The 23,588-nt window shown below is 37.1% G+C and overlaps 1 protein-coding gene across 21 annotated transcripts in view; it reads right to left on the reverse strand.

Annotated features, from left to right (window-relative positions):
- Positions 1 to 23,588, reverse strand: part of LOC105477952 (neuronal PAS domain protein 3) — an 861,371-nt gene that overhangs the window by 417,809 nt on the left and 419,974 nt on the right. For 16 of the 21 annotated variants that reach the window (XM_071099314.1, XM_071099312.1, XM_071099309.1 and 13 more), the window contains one exon: positions 21,815 to 21,897. In XM_071099314.1, coding sequence (XP_070955415.1) covers positions 21,815 to 21,897 — 83 coding nt within the window. The remainder of the gene's footprint in view (positions 1 to 21,814; positions 21,898 to 23,588) is intronic. The other 5 variants (XM_071099313.1, XM_071099310.1, XM_071099304.1 and 2 more) reach the window with 1 other exon arrangement.

The raw sequence follows: 23,588 nt of genomic DNA on the forward strand, positions 1-23,588 counted from the left end.
GTGCCTTTTATTGTCTCTGTAAAGCTTGAGAGTCTATAGCATACCTAGAGGTAGTGCACCCCATAAAGGCGAGAAGGGAACAACGTGTTAACAATAATGATAATGATGAAAATAGCAGTGAAGGTATCAAGTATGAAGCCCTTAGTATTTGCCAGGCACAATCCACAGGGCTTTACATGAATTATATTGCTTAATTCACATGTCACTCCTATGAAATAGGCACGATGGAAAGTCTCTTAACCACTGCCATGAAGCCGTATCGGCAACAGATTGCTAGGCTCATATTCAGGTTCTACCATTTGCTATCTCTATAAATTTGAATAAGTTCCTTAGATTTTCTAAATTTTAGTTTCCTAGTCTGGAAAGAAGAATATGATATGTTTTGCTTTTGTTTTCTGAAACATGTCTCAGCTCCTTCTCCACTGCAATCTCACTAGAACCCCCAGTTCGAGCCTCAACAAGACTATCACAACCACTACCTGGTTCTTCCTCTTGCCTTCAGAGACTATTTTCCCCCACCCCCATTCACTTGCCACAGAAGTCCCAATCATATTTCCAAATTAATTGTTTTTTTTTCACAAGTGCCTATTTCCCTGGGGGTAAAGCCCAAACCCTAAGTACTGGCATTTGGTCTCAACAAGACTGACATTCTCGCTATACTCACCTCCTGCCCATCATGCTGAAATCACTCTGGGAATACCTGCACCCCCTCTATTTCTTTGTGTTTCTTGAAGGCAGGGGATGTTTTACTTGTTAATAGCTCCATGTGGGCACAGAATAAGCACTCAAAAATACTTTTTGAATTAGAATGAATATCATGTCAATGCCAACTTTTCTACAGCTCCTACACCACATTCACACAGGACCACTTCCTATACCTTTGCAAAGCCCTGTGCATTGATCATGCCATTCACTTCCCTTGGAGTGTGTCTATCCATCTCTACTTGGTAAAACCACATTCACCAATGAAGGTCCTACTCAAGGTCACACCCCTCAAGGAATGGCACCTCCTCTCATTCTACAAGGTAGAATTCAAGCCTTCTCCTTAGAGGCTTCCTTCACTCTTTGACTCTACCATGACTAGTTTAGCTTCTAGTAGATATTGTCACATTTGTTTATTTCTATATCTGCTTCCTTAGCCTGACTGAAGAAATCTACAAGAACAAAGACGGTGACTATTTCTTGGTATTTTGCAGCACCTAACTGTAGGGTCTAGGACTCAGAAAATAATTACATAAATCATTTATGTAAATAATTATAGAAATGATGAAACAGTATTCAATTTAGGGCATAATGAACAAACCATTATTTCACAACAAACCATTATTTCACTGAGAGGCCCTTGTGATATGAGACCCACCACCACTCCAATCTTTTATTCCGGAGACTGGAAGGGCTTACCCTGGCATTGCCCCTTTTCCACAGCTCTGTCCTTCTCCCGCCCTCTCTGTGGGACTTAGGGATAAGTGCAGGCAGCCTGCTACCTGTTAAATTTCTGCATCTGGATGTGTGAGGTGAATAAGGACAGGAACCTGCTTTGATGGCTTCCCAAAACGCATGTAATATCGGGGGAAAATCTTCCATCAAAGTAACAGAAGTAATGGGCATTTAGGCCAAAAAAAAAAAAATGGGTAACTGAATACTGTGGCTGAATGGCAGCATAAAGGTTCTCCCTGGCTAAGCTCCGGGCTTCTGAGTTTTGCCAGCATTGGGGGATGGAGTTGGAGGAGAGGAATTTTTCTTCACTAGGGCCCAGTGCCACCCCAACATTCAACCTCGAATACCCGAGCTGCCTCTGTGGAAGTGTGGCCAGCCATTCCCCTGAGGGGCTGGACAACACTGAGGTAGCTTAAAATGATTATTACTCATCTGACATTAAACAGACTAAACTCAGGGTGTAAAAGGAATATAAATGTGTAAAAATTTGGGTGCTATCAAAGTCAAAATTACGAAGGCCCCTGTCCTAACTTGAGAGGTAGGTGACTTAAAGTCCTGGTCCCATGTGGGTTCCTTCATTTCACTGTAAATGGCTCAACGTTAGGATGAGGGGCTGACTAAATCAACTCCGACTTCCTCCCTTAGATCAAGAGGAATACCACAGCCTTGGCCACATCCCAAACTGACAGATACCATTTAAGAATGACCTAGAAATGTCATTAGTGCTAAGAGCCTATACTTTCCATGCTAGATTATCTAGTTGTAAAAGAGAAATTGGAATACATAGATATGAACAGCATGAAGACGCCCACCTGATTCTCATTAACGTCAATCACTGTTACGCATTATCTTGCAAAATCTGTGAACTTCCATAACAATGTTTAAAGCTTTGTAAATGTTTTTATAACTTAATAGAAATCTATTGTAATGATAAAATTCAAGAAATACAGCAACTTTTGGAAACTTCTGAGCCTCAAAAACTGTTGATAAATGGCTTCCCAATACTGAGAAAAATAAAAAAAGAACAAACATCACAAATCTTTCTTTTCTCCTCTACCTAACTTGTTATCCATTAGGAACTGATGATTTCAATAAAGATAGAACGCTACATTAAAAAAAAAAAAAGATTGAAACTGAAAGTGGATATATAAATTGGACCCCAGTACATACATCTGCGCATTGGTCATTGCTGTTCCAGATACTTGCTGGAGATAATAACAACAGATAAATCTACTCACTCTCTTTTTAAGAAGGATTCTGGGAAATGAAAGAGATGAAATGGTGAATTGTTTGTGTTGAATCATTCTCCTTGACATTGGGGCCATTTTGATGAGATAAAAAAGTACTGACTGAAAGGCAAATACTTACGGTTTACAGACTTGTGCCTCTATCCCTTTTTTCATGTAAAAGGGTAAACAGTTTATTGTCCCCATTAAATTTGTTAGCCAAATCTCCATGATAGAATAAGTACATCACTGCACTGATTTAAATCACTGTCCAAAATTATTTGGTCCTGACTTTCCCTGAGCACTACTACATTGGCCAAAAAAAAAAAAAAAAAAAAAAAAAAATCTAAATTACAGATGTGTTCAAGTGCACACACACCTATCTGTATGTATACATTCTTCACCACTACAACTTCCTTCCTACAATGGACATTCAGAAATGAGTCAATGTGGATACTCAAAACCTTTCACTCATAGTACCCAGATTGGTCTTCTGAAAATTAGCTTTCATAAGGCCAACGTCACTGCTTTTGACAGCTGTCTTAGCAGAAACACCCAGACATCTAGCTGTGCCTCTGTCTCTTCATGCCATGGTAGCTGTGTCAATTTGGATGCTGACTAGTGACATAACCCGAGCAGATGCAGGATCCATATGTGCAACTCCAGAGAAGATTTCCAAAGCACTGGCATCTGGACGTCAGCTTTTCTTTCCTGGCCCTACAGCTGAATGTTCTGCTAGACCTGATTGTTTCTCTGCTGGGGATCAGTCTGGTGCCGCCCTGATGTGCTCACTGGTACTGCCTAGACTTCAGTGTGTTTGAAAACAGTAAGCTAGATAATTACCTTACACTGCAGCACTCCAGGAACTGTACCTGTTTTGTCAGTTTTAGATACTGAAGTCTACCAAGGGAAACAAAAACTACTGGTGCTATTTCTCTAATTCTTAATTATTAAAGTTTTTTTTTGTTTGTTTTAACTCCGTTCAATAGAAACATAGGGTGCAGGGTCTAAAACAACTATGAGCAACCTTGAATTTATATATATCAAGTTTCCAACAGGGAAAATTTGCATGAAAAGAAAATGCATCATGGCAGATAATTTGTGTCTGTTTTTCTGATTCTGTGGCAGTTTCCCCACAGCACGAGAACAGCTGTGTGAACAAAGGCACCTACTCCCCAAAAAGGCAAGGAAGGGTGGCCATCTACACATCACCTCTCTTCACTTGCTCCTTTTCAAATAAACCACGGGATGAACTTTTCCTTCCAATTGGGAGCCACAAAATGAAATGAGAAAAAGAGACACTTGGCAAATGTGAACCATCAAAGATTAAAAATACTAAAGCCTTGCTCAAGGGAAAAGGAAGCTTGATAATAAATTGACAATGATGTGTTCTCCTGCTCATCTGCGCCAGCTTTCCCAAAGCAAAAACCCTCTTCTTCCCAAGACCAATCTACCCTTACCAAGGGAGGAGCAGCCTTCTCCATCCCGATCCCCAAGAAAACGAACTTTGTTTGACTGATATAAACTTCATCAACTAGATTCCTGGGTGGTAGATGTCACTGTGATACATAAACTGATATTTCTGAGGACATAAAACAGACAAAATATTTAAATAAAAATAGTAAAATGGGATTTTAAAATTTTTTTGGTTTTTGAGATGGAGTTTTGCTCTTGTTGCCCAGGCTGGAGTGGGATAGAGCGATCTCGGCTCACTGCAACTTCCACCTCCCCAGGTTCAAGTGATTCTCCTGCCTCAGCCTCCCAAGTAGCTGGGTTTACAGGCATGCGCCACCAAGCCCAGCTAATTTTATATTTTTAGTAGAGATGGAGTTTCACCATGTTGGCCGGGCTGATCTTGAACTCCTGACCTCAGGTGATCCACCCACCTCGGCCTCCCAAAGTGCTAGGATTACAGGCGTGAGCCACTGCATCTGGCCTACAGAGGTTTTTTTGTTTTTGTTTTTGTTTTTGTTTTTTTTTTTTTTTTAAACACAGAAACATTAAAAAACACACACACAGAAATATTAAAATAACACTGTATGATTACTTTAAAATGATTTAATCTTAAAATAAACTAAAATCTCAAAATCTGTCCATTTCATAGAAACTGAATTAAAATAGAGAATTTAAATACAAAATCTCAGGGTTTTATTTCTTTTATATCCTAAGGTTGTTGCCTTCATTTTAAAATAAAATGGAACCTCCTTTATTAGCTATTAAATATTGCTTAAAATGAAGCTGACTGCTTCATTTTAACTTTAGCAAGACATCATTTCTAATTGGTGTTTTAAACTTTTTAATTTATAAAACATGACAAATTTCAATCATTACTACTTTAAACACATAAATGGAAAACAACAAGGCCAAACACAGCCATGTACTCCTTCAGGAATATCATGTGGATTTCAAAGTTTTTTATTTTTATATTTTTTAGACTCTAGAGAACAACTGGGGCATGTATATTATTTCTAATATTGTCTTCTGGCAGAATAATTCGTGTGAATATAGCAGCAGATAACATGCTCGAGATTTTAGAGGACTGAGGTTTTCCAGTTCTGGAAAACACAAAGACGAAAACTACTCCTGGGATTTTTTAGGAAGACATTCACTAGAAATGTGAGAAGGCTGACCAGTCTTCTGGAAGTTGGAAAATGTCTATTCTTTTGTTTAATATTCCTCCTAAGTGCATTCATGCAAAGCCTTTAGAAGGAATTGTCCTCTCTTTCAAAGGGGTTTGACTTGGGCACAGTTAATCATCACTGTGATAAAGCAATTAAAGGTATTCATAATTAGGACCAAACCAAATGTAAGTAATCAGAAAATTAAGGGGAAAATGACATTATAATGGGACTGGGTTTTCTTTAATGACCTCTTGGCTAAGAAGGACATTCTCGAATTGGCGCATGGGGACTTAGGTGCATAATGCATTAACCCTACTAGGAGCCCAGCATGTAAACGTCTTCTTCAAGTGATAAGAATGCACCCTGAAATCAGTTACTATCACTGACTTTTAATAATGCTGCCCAAAACAAAAGGGACAATTAACAATCAATCTGTTAGAAGTTACAGGCATTATCTGCACAAATTTAAGTCAATTCTACCAAGGCAATGAGCACCCACTAAGAGCACCACACTGTGGAAGACACAAAGATGAACAAGACATGACAGCCATCTTCAAGTTGCTTACAATCTAACAGAAAAACTAAGACATACATGAAACCATTTTGAATTTTTTTCACAAAAAACCACACATGGGTACATGCATGTATATCTAAATGGTGAATTTTTTTTTTTTTTTTTAAAGACAGGGTCTTTTGCTCTGTCACACAGGCTGGAGTACAGTGGCACAAACACGGCTCACTACAGCCTCAACCTCCTGGGCTCCAGCAATCTTCTTGCCTCAGCCTCCAAAGTAGCTAGTACTACAGGCACACACTATCATACCTGGCTCATTTTTTAAAAAAATTTTGTAGAGATGAGGTAATGCCATATTGCCCAGGCTGATTTGAAACTATTGGGCTCAAGCAATCCTCCCACCTGTCTCCCAAAGTTCTGAGATTACAGGTGTGATCCACCATCCCTAGCTGGAATTATTTTTAAAAATATAAATGACAGGATAATGTGAAAATGATATTCTGTTTGCTAAATTTTACTTAATTGTAAATGCAATTATTGGAATTTTAGGTCCTGTCTCTACACCTGCACCTTTTATCCCAGGTAAGGATACAACACTTTATCATATGGTTCTTGAGGGAAGGAACAATATCTACATATTCCCCAAAGCTGCATTTGATGAGCCTTATATAAAACAAGCTATAAATGCTTATTTAATGTCAATAAACAGGGTCTGCATTTTTCCTGCCCTAGCTAAACTGGTCTGCATTTCAGAGGAGGCTGGTTATATATACTTTCTAAAATGAATAACCTCATAAATGCCAAAATAACGTGTAGCTGTCTCAGTGGAAAAAACTTGTCCCCCCAGCCCTACCTATCAATTGCAATAATCCAGGAGGATCTCCAAAGATCGTGGAAACACCACCTAATAATTTGGGTATTGATTGAAATAATATCATCTCTCTTTGGATTAATGTTGTGAGTTAAAGGTGTCAAGGTTAACGGGAGGTGTCAGTAAGAAAATAAAACCTGGATTTTTTTTTTCAATGAAATGAACTGTAAGCAGTTATTTTTCAACAGGAGAAAATGCAGTGTGTAGAAATGAGTACCCTCCCCCACCTCTGTTTTCATGTTAGGCATGACACTCTTTGGGGGGAAAATGACTTTGTGCTTTCTAAAGCTTCTTAAGTTTCTCTGAAAATCAGGCTAACTGCCCCCCTCCCAAACACAGCTGCATGAGATTCTATTAAATGCAGTTTTGTTGATGTGGCCCCTAATGATTTTCCCCTCTTTCAGTCTCTGCAGGCTGCCCCAAGTCTCCATGTCTGTTAATGACCTATTGCTTCTGTCTGATTCAATACAGCCCACTGGCTATGGAAATGGCAAGTCTCAGCAGGAGACAACAAAATGGTCAGCAAACAGGGCTGAGCCATGTCATTTTCCTCAAATACTTTCCCAGGAATGAAATGACAAGCTTCAAAATGTTGTCTTCTGCTCAGGGCAAATATTTCTTTATTAAACAAAAGTGCATGTCCTCTTGTTTCCATTCAAACCACAGCTTAAAGTACTTCACTTGAAAAACTTCCATTGTAAAATAATGTAATACCTAATATTTCCCTTATAATTTCTTTCTGTCACTCTCTCACTTCCACCTCAGGGTTCGAATCCCAGCTGTGCTAGCTAGTTACTAATAGCCGTGGGACCTTAAGCAAATCCCTTTTCCCCCACCAAAAACAACCTAACTATATCGTAGTCTGCAGGTAAAGCCAGGTTAAATGATAGCAATTAGTTACCAATCAGTCATATAAATTCCCCAAACTGATTAGTAACCTTCTAGTATTGAAAATAGTTTGATCTACAGCAATCCAATTCCTAGTTAAAAAAATAATACAGCTTAGCTGTGAATCCAGTGAAACTAATCATTGAGCAGAGATAATAGGTACCAACTGAAAGTACCAGGCCTGGGTACTTTATATTTAGAAAGTCATAACAATATCTTCCAGAAGATTAAATGCTGTCTAAATTCGGGATTGGGCTTTTACATTCAGTCCACCTAAATGTGATCTCAAGAGAGGATACAGTTGATCTTACTATGCATTATTAAATAGTTACTGAGTTTTATCTCCTATGTGACTACAATTCTAAAAGTATAATTTAAAATGTCATTGAACTATCCTTATGGATTAAAGATGCAATTAAAATAGTCATTGATATTATCATTTGCCTTTGTATTTATGTAGAACTTGCAGACTTCCCACTTACAAAAAAAAAAAAAAAAGAATTTTCTGTTTCTTTAGGTCAATTCTACCCTTGGTCTAATCTCTATACCAGATGAAATTTACTAAAACATTGTATCAACCTAAAATGAAGTAAAATAGTGGATTACTTCAGGGGGCATTTTTTCTGGTGGCCTAAAGGGTCACCTGCATTTTTTATATCTTTAGAAATGAGGGAAAGAGCTGCACGACCTGACAATTCCTGCAGCAGTTATCTAGCCTCATGGGAATTCAACTAGGCTCCTCTGTGAGGGCAATCCAACCATTAGTTACACATTTTATTTATCCAGAACAGCAAATTTTATAATAATTTCACTAATTCTCCCAAATATTTTTCCCAAATACACAATAAACATAAAGCAAAATGGCATGACATTTTCTTTTCTTAGACAGGGTTCTATTGCACTGTCACAAAATAACACTGTCCCCATGGATTACTTGCCTTGCAATCATAAATCATCAGATCCTAAACTGGCAAATATCTGAGAAGTGATATTCACAGGGAGCTAGTCAACACTATTAAAAAACAGCTGGAGACTAGGTGCCCAGGGCATCTGACCCAGCTCCTCAGTCTGCCCACAGGTGCATGCCTACAGTTCAGAGAGGATGGAACCGAGTAGCGAGTCCTGTACCCTGCACCCCTCCTCCCCCAAGCAGGATCCCTACAGTGCCTTTCTTACTGCTTGGTGCCCACAGGTCTTGGTTTTCTGTGTTCTTTAACGAGTACAGTATTACGCAGGTCAGGCTCAGAAGAAGAAAACCATTCATAAACAACTATCAGCCATGAAGTACACTGGAAGGTACCTCTTAAAATCAGCTGTTCCTTCCACAACTGTTTTCAAGAGATAAGAGTCAGAATTTTATTTTGGTTGATTTACAAAAAGTCAGATACCTAATTTTTACTTTCTTCTCTTTGCTTATCTGTATTTTTTTATTTTCAGCATTTTCTTTTTTCCCCCACTTTGTGCAGTTTAAAGAGGTATTTGACTACACACACCCAGACACACACACACACACACACACACACACACACGAGGGATAACTACTTAAGATTCTTCTGTAATAATCTTTCTGTCTTTAAAAAGCTAGTGAAGTAGAATACAGATGTGACATTATAGTATAATTGTTGAATTATGTGTTCAATTTGGCTCTTACTGTAGAGATCTTAATATCTTAAAATAATTTTGATTTGATTCTTCTAAGCTACTTTCCTCAAGCGTATTCCACAGACTAATACTGGTCCAGGATGCTCAGCTCATTGGTGAGCATCAACTTAGTTTGAAAAACAATGCATATCATCACTCAGCCACCCATTCACAATCTTTCCTCAAGCCCAAAATGAGTCTAGAAGGCTTGCAAAGTTCTAGAGACTGAGATGGGAAAGGAGCCCTGGCCATACTGACTGAGTTTTGGGTCCAAGATAAATGGTAGTCAGCTGGTGTCACCCTATTCCATGTCATTCCTAGCTGATGCTGGTAACAAAAATATGATGTCTGCTACCACCAAGGGCTCCTCTAAAGCCAAAAAGAACACAGTCATCTGGCAAAGATTTGCAGATATTTACACACATTACCAGAGAGGTATAAATACCTACACAATAAGAAAGTTATTACTATTCATATTTGACACATAACCTTATGATTGTCAACTTTGAAAACTGATACAGGTTGAATATCCCTTATCCTAAAAGCTTGGTAAAACAGCAACTTAGGAAAAAACTTGCAACCAGAATTGTTGTGAAGTTTTACCAAAAAACTTGGTAAAATAGCAACTCAAAGAAAAAAAAAAAGCTTGGGACCAGAAGTGAGAGGAGTATTTGCATATACATACTTATACCTTTTGGAGATGAGACCCAAGTCTAAACACAAAATTCATTTATGTTTCACATATACCTTATCCTTACAGCCTCAGGATAATTTTATACAGTTTTTAATAATTGCGTACACAAAAAGTTTTGACATTATTTTGACTGTGTCCCATTACATGAGGTCAAGTGTGGAATTTTCCACTTGTGGTCATGTCAGCGCTCAAAAAGTTTCACCTTTGAAGCATTTCGGATTTTGAATTTTCAGACTAGAGATGCTCAACATGTAGTATAATTGTCTTTCTGTTCCACATTAATCTCCTAATGATTTGGCCATTCTTAGTGCCTGAGAAAGAATTACAGATGTGTTCCCATACCTTGCAAACAATCCTTATGTCAGCCTGCCCCAAACAAATTCTGCCTGATCATAATGAAATTGTTGGGTTTTGTCCCTCCCCCATTTGTGACTATGCTAAGAGAATGCTTGAGTCATTGTGAAGTGAAGACTCTCCAACTATTCCCACAGGGACTTCCACATAAACATAAAATTTATTATTTTATTTTACTTTTTTGAGGTGGAGTCCTTCTCTGTCTCCCAGACTGGAGTGCAGTGGCATGCTCTCGGCTCACTGCAGTCTCTGCCTCCCAGGTTCAAGCAATTCTACCTCAGCCTCCTGAGTGGCTGCGATTACAGGCACGTGTCACCACATCCAGCTAATTTTTGTATTTTTAGTAGAGATAGGGTTTCGCCACATTGGTCAGGCTGGTCTTGAAGTCCTGACCTCAGGGAACACCAAACTTAAAAGGGGAATATGTGTGTGGGTGTGATTAGTGAAGGCGATGAACTGTGTGTGTGTGATCATAGGAAGTGATGTGCTCCAGGCTGGGTGATCTGATTCCCTCCTGTTGCTTCTAGGGTTCAGCCTCTGTGACAGCCAACTTTTCTTGAGTGCTCACTGAGCTGTCTGTGTCATATCTCAGCTAATGCTGTGTATAGTCTCTCATCTAAACTAGGCATCTATGCGTAGTATCTCATCTAACCTTGTTTGAGGTAAGACTTGCTACCATCTCCATTTGGGGTTGAGAAAACTGAGGCTTAGATAGTTCAAATAAATTGCCCAAGTTCATATAACCAAGTGCAGAGATTCAAATCCAGGTATAAGTGATCCAAAAGCCACTAGTCTATGTTACATTGAACTATGTTGGTCTGTTTTCTTTTTCTTTTTTTTTTTTTTTTTTTGAGACGGAGTCTCGCTCTGTCGCCCAGGCTGGAGTGCAGTGGCCGGATCGGTCTGTTTTCTTATTGTTCCTCTCTACTCATAGTGGGAATGCTGAGAGGCAAAACCATGACTCATTATCTGTATCTCAGTATTTTCGGCAGTCCCTGATGCAAATTAGGCACGGAGTAAATATTTACTGAACTGAAGCTTAGTACTTTCAGATTACTGTTTTACTTTTCTAGATCCTGGCCACTTGAGGTAATTCATTTTGTAACTAGAAAGTCCCCATTTACTATTGCTCTAGTTTCAGTCAAGTGGCCAAATACCATGGCTTTCCTCCAAAATGTTACCTCAAACTGCTTCCGTCCCCTCACACTTCTCTCACTCTTTCTCAGTGAACGATGACATATGTTTATTCTGCAAATCAAAGTTAGCAAGGTAAATAAAAAACCCCAGGGATATGTATCTGCCATATAGAGACATCATTATGGACATCCTTCTGAGAAGTTCTCCCTTCTGACCCTGACATGGAAGGGTGCACTTTTTAGCCTGGCAGATGATGGATTTTGTGCAACACGCACAAGGAGAAGCATATGTGCATTAAACCATTTCACCAGCATAATTTAGAGCAATGGTCAATGGCTGGTTCTACCTTCTAGCTCTTCTGGATTTCTGATTGGGTGTTTATTCTCATTTTTTTTTTTTTCCAAGCAAGTTGAGGAGGTCATGTAGTACGATAAGGAGAGTAATGGCATGTCACACTTTAGTCCAAAGGAGACTTTGATTCTGGAGTCCCTTTATAAACTCTTTCTTTTTCAGTTTCTTCTAAGTTGCCAATGAGAGTATTACGACAACTTCTTTGGTTTTTAAGAGGATTTTCATTCTCAAGGTAAAAATACATTGTTATCACCAAATTTTAAATTTTTTACTCTGAACTAAACCCAAACTATCAAATAGATACATCAATGTAAGCAACTTATGTCGTTTTCAATAAAGAATATTTATCCTGTTTTGAACCTGAGAGAATTTTATTGATAATGTTCTTATATTCCTGCAGTAATAGGGCTCCTGATAAGCATCAGCATTTTTCTTAAAAACCTGCACATTATTCTGGACTACCCAACACACAAACAGAAATACTAGCAGATGTTTCTCAAATGTGTTCTACATGTCAAGTTCTGTATCAAGCACTTTCAAGTACACTATATTGTTCAATCCTCACAATATGCCTGCCAGGAAAACTTTCACTACTATTTTCTCCATTTTAAAGATGAAAAAACTAAGGCTTAGAGAGGCCAAGAGACCATTGTAAGTGCACACAGTTAATAAATGAGCAAGTGGGGATATAAACTCGAGTTGGCTGGATGCCCAAATCCATGCAGTAATGAATCTGTCATATCTCCCAGGTCTGGAAATGTGGATACAAACTGAGCTAACACAGAGCTGAGACAAGGCCCTGGCTCTGAGGTTAACTGTGACCTTGCCAGGTAGGATTTCTTTGTTCATTCTTTTATTTACCAGGTATTTCCTGACAACCTATTAAATGAAGGACTCAAATTCTACACTTTGAATATACTGGTATTAGTACTTGTTCTGGCTCACCTCTGGGAAAAAAAAGCATCTACTGAATTTAGTAGAATTTGAGCTTTTCAGAGAAAAGTTTGATGAGCTATTTTTTCAGATTGTGACAAAGAAATAGCCCTAATGTGCCCATCAGTGTTTATATATAATGAGTTAAAGCAGTAATAATTGTTTAAATAACAGGTTTTAAACTTTTTTCACAACTATATAATATTTCCTCAAAATCATGAATATGATTTTTATATGGCCTAATAAGTTAATTTTGAACAAGAAATTATACTTTTTCCCCTTAGGATTAACATCCAAAGGCAGTACAATATAGGGGAAAAATGGTTGACAGTCAACCTCTGTGTGATCCAGTATGTCTGTTTTGAGAATGGAGATTTTGGTAAAACATGCATTCTTGAGATAATTTGAAGACCAATGAGATAATCCTTGGCAAACCACAATAAGATTCTCCAGTGAAACCAATTCTATAACTATGAAACATTAATCTAGATAGAAAATAAATGTCAGGGTCAGAGTGATGCTTATGTCATCATAGCTCAGCGACTTAGATGAAATGCACATTGCCAGTAGACCCAATTGACTACTCTGATGTTAGTTTGCTAAATTAGATAATGGACATGTCACATCTCTTTTATAAACCCTATTCCCAAACTTATGATTCATTCATATACATGTTTTAGTTTAAACCTAGGCAACGTACAAATACAAGTTGTGAATTAATGTTCAATTTTAAAAACATTTTCTTAAATGCCAATGCTGATATCTTATTTGAGGTGAGGGCATAGGAGAGGTGAACAACAGATGTAAAATTTCTAGTTTTCTTTTTCATTCTTTCTTTTTAAATAAAAATACTGCAATCCCTACTTTTGATTGTTTTATAGCTCAATTGATAAGGTGTGTTCCTCTTTTTTGTTCAAGAAAATTTAAAAGCAACTAATTTAAATATGCAAAATTATCTTGAGTTGTTCATACGTGAACTTAAAAGCCGTGCAACACAGGAAAATTAAGTAATTATGCCTCCAAGTTATTTACTGCAATTAAGCTCATTTATCATATGCAAATTAGTGCAAACTGGTCTCATTAGTTACTAAATTACTCAATATGAGCTGAACAATGTAGCACTCCAGTTTGTAATGAAAAATCCCTGTAGAGGCAAGCAGTATCAATTAAGCTAATTTGCATATGCAAATATATTCACTAACTTTCTCTTTTTCTATATTTAGTTTTACATTTTCTTACCATTCTGGATCATAGAGACACTACAGGGTCACTCAACTTTCTCCCCTTCCTCTATCACAGCTAAAGGAATTAATTCAAAATGCTCCTATTATTTGAAATCATCTTATTTTACTTTAGCACTGATGTCCAGCAGGATACCACTTTAGCAAAAACAGCCATCAGGAATAAGAAGATTTAACTTCCTAGACATGACCATTTTATGTATATTTACACATTTCAATAAAATAAGGGTGAAATTTTAACTCATCAATAAAGTAGAAAATAGACTTAAAGGTATCACTCTTTCACGGAAGTCTTTTGAAAACACTACCGTCAAATGTAAAAGGCATGTTGACTTGGCTAGGCAGCATCTTAATAAATGATAATTTGTATCTCTGTGTTAGCTCTTGAGCTGTTTTAGGTATTTTCACTTTCCTTTGCCCAGATGTTTGAACTGTACCAGTCAATCTTTCATTTTCTTCTGGCATATGAGATTAAAGAAGGTGTCTATCAGCAGATTTGGCATTCTCTACCCCCCACACACCCCAACATTGTTATAAAGAGCTCCTTTTGCCTATAAATCCAGTATATTTTCCCCAGGAGAATCTTCTACTCAGTCTTCTACAGTTGGCTGGGTCTCAGAGACCACAGACACTGTAGCTAGAAATACTAAAACAGTAACAAATATATAAATAAGATACTATTTGTTTTGTTTTCTTTATTACATCAACCTGATTTTCTTTTTTTAAACTTCTGGTAATTAGAGAATCTATATGTTCTCATTTGTCTAACAACAACTGTGCAGGACCAAAAGACTATCTGGACCAACTAATCATGATTCTAGGATATGCCCTTTACCAATCTTCAAAGTGTGATTAACAGAAGAAATGCAGAAATTTAAAAGTAAATCTTGACCTGATTTTCTTCTAAAGCTGATCCTTAACAGCCTCTGTAAAACACAGGTTCTTCTTTTATTTGAGGCGTAATTCTACCCTGTATTCCACAGTTAAAGGTGTTGAGGAAATGAAAAACCACATGTACGAAATCTGGCAGCTCACTGAGGCTGACAACATTATCCGTCTCATCCACACAAATCTTCGATTACTTTGACTAACAAATAGAAAATCACTACGTATGGGATCCCTTCTTCTCCATCATTTTTAGAAAATATATACCTTAACGAAACTGTTCTGCTAAGGTTATTACCACAGGCCACATTTGTGTCCTGGACACAAGGGTTATTTTACTATAAATGATCCTTGCAAAAACAATCATTCCCTCACTTACGTTGAGGACGACCAGGCAATCATGCAACCATCCTACCCAGCCTTTTCTGATCTACTCCCAGTCACAGAACCTCAGGGGTCATAATCTTAGAATGTTCTTGGAGGCTCTTACTCGGTCCCCTCTGAGAGTATGCTCATGGAATTCTCTTTCAGATTGGGGTTTGAATGTTCTAAAAGCAATATAAAAATTCCTTTATGGCCAGAAATAATGTGGGGTCAATGACATAGACACAAGAGGGCTTACCTAATATGGCCAAGCACAAAATTGAAACATGGATACTCTATTTCTACCATTACTTTAATTTAGGGCATTTCTTACAGAACGTTCTTTTTATTCTCTCAATACTTAGTTTAAATAATAAATGCGTTTCTCTATTAGTTATGTACAAACATGTTGGTACTTATTATACTTATCCAACTCACAAAACTTACTTTAATGATCCAAAATGAGTTATGAATAAAGACTATCCTTCAATTATTAGTACATGATAGTTCTTAGTAATGACATGTATTTTACATAGTATCACACACACACACACACACACATAGTTCAATATAATATGCTGACAATGAATACAAACATAAACCTTAAAAATTTCCATGTACTAGGTTTAACTTGTTTAACACCTGTGAGGTGAGTAAAGCAGATTATTATGGAGTTTGCAAAAACAATATTGCAACTTTATATAACAATTATGTAAGCATTATTTACAAAATGAAAGAAACTTAAACCTTTCTGCTGAGGGTAAAAAATTATTAAAGCATTAAAACATTCCATTCATAAATCTGGCACCTAAGGGAAAGTCATTCCAGTAGTTAATTTTACGACTTATGAAGATAGTATTTGCTACCATTTTGTGTTTTGTTAACTTCAATAAGGTAAAATACAAATATCCTATCTGGTCCTTATATTGGAAAAGTAACAATAAATACCAAGCATATTTTTTCATATTAAAGAAGTCGTGAAGCGGGAACAATATAATGCCCTAAGAGAACGCTGAAAGCAGGAACCACATTTGTACTTAATCACGAATACTTTCCAGGAAAGATCCCACATAATGATCTCCTCAAGTTTCTTGGATTTTCACTGAGCCTGCTACGAAATGCACAAATCCCAACCTTTACCCCTTGACTTCCCATTCTTTATCTAATTTATAAAAATCGGAGAAGAATTTAGTGAACTAGAATGCGTTGATTCGGGCCCACTAGGGTTGGGATTCACAGCCCTGCCACTGCAAGGCTGACATCCCTTGAACCCTCAGCCCTCCTGGAGAAGATGCTGCTGTCCTACGATTCATGCCTGAAATAGCTATAGGTTTACTGAGACTATAATATTGGTCACAGTCAGCGGTGAGACTGCTTTGTGAATGGAGGGCCCAGAGTTTCACAATACACAGCTGGGGCCTTGGCCCTACCTACATACACTGGTATTGAAAATTGGCTTTGTAATACATGATTTTACATTGATAAAATCACCATTACGTTTATTTTTTTCTCCCTGTCAGTGGAAAAGTAGTCAAATTTTAAGGGAGCCCACCAAACTTTCTTTTCCCTACGAGAATATATGGCTAATTAGATATGCACAGTAGAGACACATTACATATACATTCAGATAATGGGCACACCAAAAATTAAGGCGTCTATCTTACCCCTTACTCTCAAATCCTCCACACCAAGAGGCACGTAGTATGCACTTCAATGAAACATCACTAGGGCACAGGCAGCAGGAAAGCTTTGGCACCTGAAAGCTTTGGTAGTGAAGTCACAGGCATTTTCTGAACTCCACACTGGTATTTGGAACTGACATCTACTTTAGTTTCCAAATTCAATTAGTTACTGAAGCCTGTTTACTCCAACTGTAAGTGTCTTAATTGTTTCCTCTTATTACCATTGTCTTTTAAAATGCTCTTATCATTTTTTGCAAAGTGTTATAACCCTAGTGTTACCATCCTGGGTTCAAATTCAACTCTGTTACCTAAACAGACATGTGAGCTTTAGTTACTTAAGTTTTTAGAATCTTAGTTTACTCAATTTTAAGATTCACATAATCATAGCACCTATTTCATAGGTCTATATCATGAGTACTCAATGATGATATAAGAAGAGTACTTAGCACAGTACCTGAAACTTAGTACACAGTAAAAATTCATTATATTTAAGCTGAAATCCATCCAGACTAGGTTTTTCTTTTTAGAAAATATGTTTTTCAATATTTTATCTTCTCTTTGCATTTATACACATACACGCACATTGGTATCTGCATTAGATATGAAAATTTTTAGATGTAATCAAAATAATAGCAGGAAAATGGTTACATAAATTATGATACATCCATAGTATAGAATAGCATTTAGCCATTAATAATAATGAAAACCAATCCTTTCTCAGCACAGCCATGACCACGAGATATTGATTTTTAAAGGAGATTGCTAAAGAGCATATAATTGGCCAAGAGTTAGTTTTTCACCTCTTTTCCAATATGAACAAAGCGCTTGATCCCATAAATCTCAGACATATAAACATACTCTCACTGCATGAAAAACACAAATTTCTCTTGATGATAACTTCTTATTTTGTACCCTTCCTTTACCATGAACACTCAGATTCTTCTCCTTTACCTCTTATCGTTCTTTAGGTCTGTCTTCTACACTTACTCACATGGCAACTGTTTCAATCCACAAAACCTATGACATCTCTTCAGGATTTGCCGTACTAAAGGATTTATCCTCAGCTACCTTGACATTATTAATATTCCTTCCTTTAACAAAATCAAATCCTGTGGCTTGCTTTTTCTTTCTGTCCATTCCTTTCTCATGTCTACTGGCCTCTTAAATGATGACATACCCCAGGGTGGGCTCTCCTTAACCTTCTCTTTGCTCCACATCATTTCCATAGGTCTGTAACCCATTCTTAATGTGAACTATCATTCATCCATACACCAGTGATCAGTAATTCTAGATCTAGCCTGGGAATTACTCTGCAGAAATAGGACCTAGGTTTCCAAGTGCCTAGCTCATATCAACTTGGCTATTTAAGAGACCATCCCTCTAGATTTCTCTCAGGTAGTAGAATCAGACAGCTAGTAGCCAAGCCAGAAAACTTGTGGTGATAATTAAATCCTGTCATTCTCTAGCCTTTCACCTCTAATTATTGACCACGTGCTAATGATTCTATCTCAATTCCATAGCTGCCTCTTCATTCACACAGTACTATCTTGCAAAAGATCTTCATTTTCTTGAACTCTGGTAACAATTTCCTAAACGGTCTCTTTATATCAGTGTCTTACAACTCAGACTTCCTAGATGTTGTATTTTGATAATAACTCCAGAAATAAACCAAACTGTTCTCCTGTCACTCCTGCATAAAAGCCCTCTCCATGGGCTCCTCATGGAGAATCAAGTCCACACCTCCTGGTAATATGGCTCCTATAATCTCTCTTCCTTCATCTCTTATATGTCCCACTGCATATGGGAAGCAGCCATCATATCAAACATCTAAACAGTCCCCAAGTAAGATTTATCATTACTTGTTTATATGCTTTTGTGTTTGATGTACCCTTTGGTTGGAATATTCTTCCATTTTCTTTGCCTAATAAACTCCTATTCGTCCATCAACAACTTTGAAAAGTCCTCTTTGGTGCTTTATGGCCTTGTTCAGAGCCTTGTTCTTTTGTGGCCCCAAAGTACTTGACCTGTATGATGTTTCTCACTTTATGCAACCTCCTGGCTCCTCTTTCCCTGAATGGCTGTAAGCTATTTAAAGACAGCAGCCATATACAGTGACTTCTGTATTCTTACAAAGTATTTGAAAATTGTGGGGGATGAAGGGGAGTGTTAAATGACTATAAACTGTCAGGTTGGAGATCATGCCTATACTTTGTTAACCACAGGTTTTTATCAACTATTTGCAAGTGAAGGAAGAGTAAGAAGGAGGAAAGGGAAGAGAGAATTCATTCCAGTCTTTATGGATCAGCCAGATTCTACCATGGACCCTTCTGAAACAAAATGTAGAAGCCATCTCATCCTTACTGAACATTACGATATTGTTGAACATGGTGCAGACATGGGCTTATGGGCTGAAAAGTTTCCCTGCTAGTTAGGCAAAACAACTAATATGATAGCTTAGGGGAGGCTCTTCTTGTTACTACTAGTTCCCAATCCCTTCTCGCCTATAATTCTAGCAGTTAATTTAGAATACTATGTAGTAGTTCTTCCACTCCATAACCATTAGTACTAAAATCAAATTATACCAAAAGTTCTAGTTCCTATGGCAATTGTAAGATGACATAGTGCAATCATGCTTAGATGCCTTTCTTGAAAGCATCTTTACCAAGTCATCTATATTCCTACTTAAAGTCTACAGCTTCAAACATATTCCAAGTGTGACCAGCCCTATTTAGGAGTTTTCTTGTACGGATATAATTTAAACATTCTAAATTTTCATCCATTTATCTTTTTTTCTCATACTCTGAAGCCACACAGAAAATATCTAACCCCCCCCCTTTTTTTTTTTTTGGAAATGAGTCTTCAAATAAATAGAGAGGGCATTGATGCCCCTTTTAAGTCATGTTTTCCAAACTAAACTTTCTCAGGCCTTTTGCCACGCTTCACGTAATATGATTTCTAGTTTACTCACCAGTCTGGTTATTCTACTCCAAATGGCATCCAGCTGTCTAGGTTGGTGTGATGGCTGATGCAACCACAGTGTGGTGTCTGAATGTGGCCCACCCAAAATGGGAATGAGCTTGCAGCCCCATTCTAGATCCTATATCCTCTCAATGAAGTATAATGTTGATTTAGTATTTGGGAGAGCCATTTTACATTATGTATGTATACTGAGTTTACATTTGATTCAAACTCCTAAGTTTGTGTTAGTCTTCAATTCTTGCAGTTACTGAGACACCTTACTCATAGTCCTGTGGAGTCATGATTTCCAGAAAGAATTTAGAAGATAATAATCTAGGACTAGTCTCTGAATAATTTTTCATTGACTAAGTCTTAGGTAACAATTTCTGACTGCTTCAGAATAGAAACAGGAATAGTCCTGAATCACATCAGAGTCTACTAATTTATATGTCATGGCCCATACAAAACCTATAATAGAGATTCTGAACAAAGTATGTGCAAGAAAAAAGGAAATAAAAATTTGAAGACCTAGAAAGAAATATGATCCTTTCTGTATCCTTGAAACTAATCCTAGGTTGCAACAAAGGTAATTCAAAATTTTGAGTACACAATAGAATAGCAACTCCCAAGGTGTATTTCAAGAAGCATCAGTTCTATGAGATATTAACAGATATTAATGGATAAATGAGAAATAAGAGTAAACAAAAATATAAAGTAAGACTTCTTAGGGCTTTAAACTTGCAAATGCTCAAGGTGCTATCTCAGACCTGATGGAACATCAAAATTATCTCAGAAGACTGTTAAAAACCACCAATTCCTGGACTTTACCCTATAAACTCTGATTTAGTAGGTGTAGATCGAGGCCCAAGAATGCATCCTATGAACAAGTGTTGGGTGATTCTGAAACTGCCAGTAAAGGCACTGCTTTGGAGAACCACCAGGATTGACTATGAGCTTTTTTTTTTTTTAAAACGCAGAATCACATAATAGTTTCCTAATGCACATAGTTGAAAGATAATATGCTAAATTTAATATTACTTTTGACAACCTAGAAAATGAAAGCACCATAAAGGCCCTGTTTATAAACTCTGAATGAACAGCGATCTGGAGTATATTTTTATTTTACTCCAAAGTTTATCTCAGAAAAACATAGCTACCTTTTCCAAATACAGTAAGCGGCCTACATATCCCAAACTTGTCTGCTTCTCCAATTCTATGTCAAAAGGCGTATCTTTCACAGATTAAAAAAAGTGGCCATGGCAACATTTATCCTGGGAGCAGTACCAATGTGGCACAGTTTTCTATGGTTGAAGGCAGAAGTGTTGAATCGATGGCAAAGTCTTAGTGAAAAAAAAAGTTTTGAGTAAGTGAGATGATGAGTTTGCAATGAATTTTCTCTAGGGCTAAGTAACTACAGTTTCATATTAGCGACCTTTAACATTTATTTGTCATGAAGTTCATTGGCAAAATCAATTATTATTTGTCTCCTTTTACTAGTATTTTTAAATATACTATATTTTACCCTGAGAAAATTTCTAATTTGGGGAGGCAAACATTAAGATTGGAAGCACTCACAAATACAAACTCAAGCAAAGAACTGAAATTTGGCGACACACAAAAAAAATCACAGTACTTTCACAACGAAACTTTGCTCTCCCAAAAACGATATATAGCTCCAAAGACGCACACATAGATCCACTTACAAATACGGCACGCACACAACCATTCTGGGAACAGCCAGTTACTACACATTGCGCATCAACTAAATAGTGCAATTCATCTAAATTATTTCAGCACAAATAATACTTGCCCTCCCTTTCTCATTAACATTCTCTCAAAGGATGGCTTTCTAAAAAGAAAAAAATAAACTCATAAGAATTTCGGAATTCCAAGATAAAATCACAACAGTCAAATATACAGCTGACATTTTAAAAAATTTTCTTTTTAAAAAAAAGACTAAACATATGGTTTTTTTTCTTAGTAAAATATAAGCAAATTTCTTTTTGTTTTAAAAGTACCTGCAAAATGTGACTTCCCAAATGTGCTTCAAATACTTCAATGGCTAGTGCACTGGGGCTTCTCCTTCGCTGTGCACCTATAACTTAAAAGAAAAAGAAAGAAAACAGAACAATTAAGTTGGAGCTCTGATTCCTACCTTCAGCTTAGTTTCTCTTGAATGGCATCACTGACTAGTATAACAATGAGATCTGAACCACCACCCAGTATTAATTTTAGTTCTGAGTTGTCTAAGCATAAAATAGCCTAGGTTGAATTTTCAACCTAGAATATTGACTTTTAGAAACATCAAAAAAAAAAAATACATTCAGACTTTAAACATTTTCCTTTTGGATGGTTTTCCCTATACCGGAATAAAAACATGTCAATGTTCAGGTTCCTTTAAAATAAATTAGTACACTGTTTTTCTTAAAATTAAGGTATTGATTTTTTTTAAGCATCTGCATACTGCCTTATCTCCCCTCCAACCCCACCCCCAGAGAAAACTAAACTGCTTACATCTTCTAGGCTAGAAAAAAAACAAACAGGAAACTTTTTATATTTTCTAATGCAAAAACTTCATCACAATTTAATCGGCACAACATATTGGATAAGACATTCTCATTCATGATCATTTGCACTAGTGTTAAGCATCCTGAGATGGCTGGATTTCACATTTACTGCATATTCATGTGGAACTATTCCTATAGGACTGACAAGAAGCCCAGGTAGATCCTTGGCCAGCATGTGCCTCACCAGGACAGTGACAGTTTCTTATCTGGAGTTCCCGAACACTCCTGTTTTCTCACTAAGACTCAATCCTCTTCCAGGCAAGCTTCACACGCTTTGCCTGCAGATGCCTACCACACAAGGAGTCCTCATAATCCTTAACAAAAGGGGGTTTAATGCATAATAACTGCGGGATTCAGAATTGAGTGTCATCTGTTTATGTTTTTTTTTTTTTTAACGTGGGGTGCCAATTTGTTTTAAACCTGTTCTTCTGCCTATTTTTTCTTTCTTTCTTTCTTTTTAATTTAATGGAGTATAATTGAACAATGAACTATTCACAGATCAAGCAGCCCCCAGAATCACAGCAGATTCAGGGAGACTCCAGGGATGCGTTGTGGTCAGAACAAATTTATAGACAAAAGGGGAAGTAACATACAGAAATCAGAAGTGAGGACATCATAAAAAATCCATTCTCTTTACACTGATTTATGAAAGAAAAGATTCAGATGCTTGCTATATTTCTAACAAGTAAATTCCCCATATCTTCCTGCTTTTCTTGAAAATTTTATTACAAACCTCTGCTCTCTCAAGCCCAGATACTACTAATTGAAAATAAAATCAAAATCCCTGCTTTCTTACTTTCAGAAACACTTTCAACTAGTTGACAAGAAAATTCCAGTGAAATACTGCTGGGATAATTCTGTTGCATTTCAGTTACTAAGTTGGTCAGTTGGCTCCATAGCTTAGTAGGGATTATAATATAAATGCACTTGTGATTATTGTGCTATGCAAAGTAGGGAGTTCACCCCTGCAAATGTGAGTTTGTGTCTGCAATGTCTGCAAGGCACTGTGAAAATGCGTGTGTGTTAAGTATCATTATTACTGACAAGAGAAAAATAACAGACGCATTTTTTTCAATGGGAAAATTTATAAAATATAATTGAAGAGTGATTATTATCAAAAGAATATTCCAGCTGGAAGGGATCTTAGAGATCTCTACTCCAGCCTCCTCATTTGCTTCAGAAGCAAAACACACAACTAAAAATCTTAAAACAGAAAAATCAGTTT

Source organism: Macaca nemestrina, chromosome 7 (genome assembly GCF_043159975.1).
Source record: "Macaca nemestrina isolate mMacNem1 chromosome 7, mMacNem.hap1, whole genome shotgun sequence".
NCBI lineage: Eukaryota > Metazoa > Chordata > Mammalia > Primates > Cercopithecidae > Macaca > Macaca nemestrina.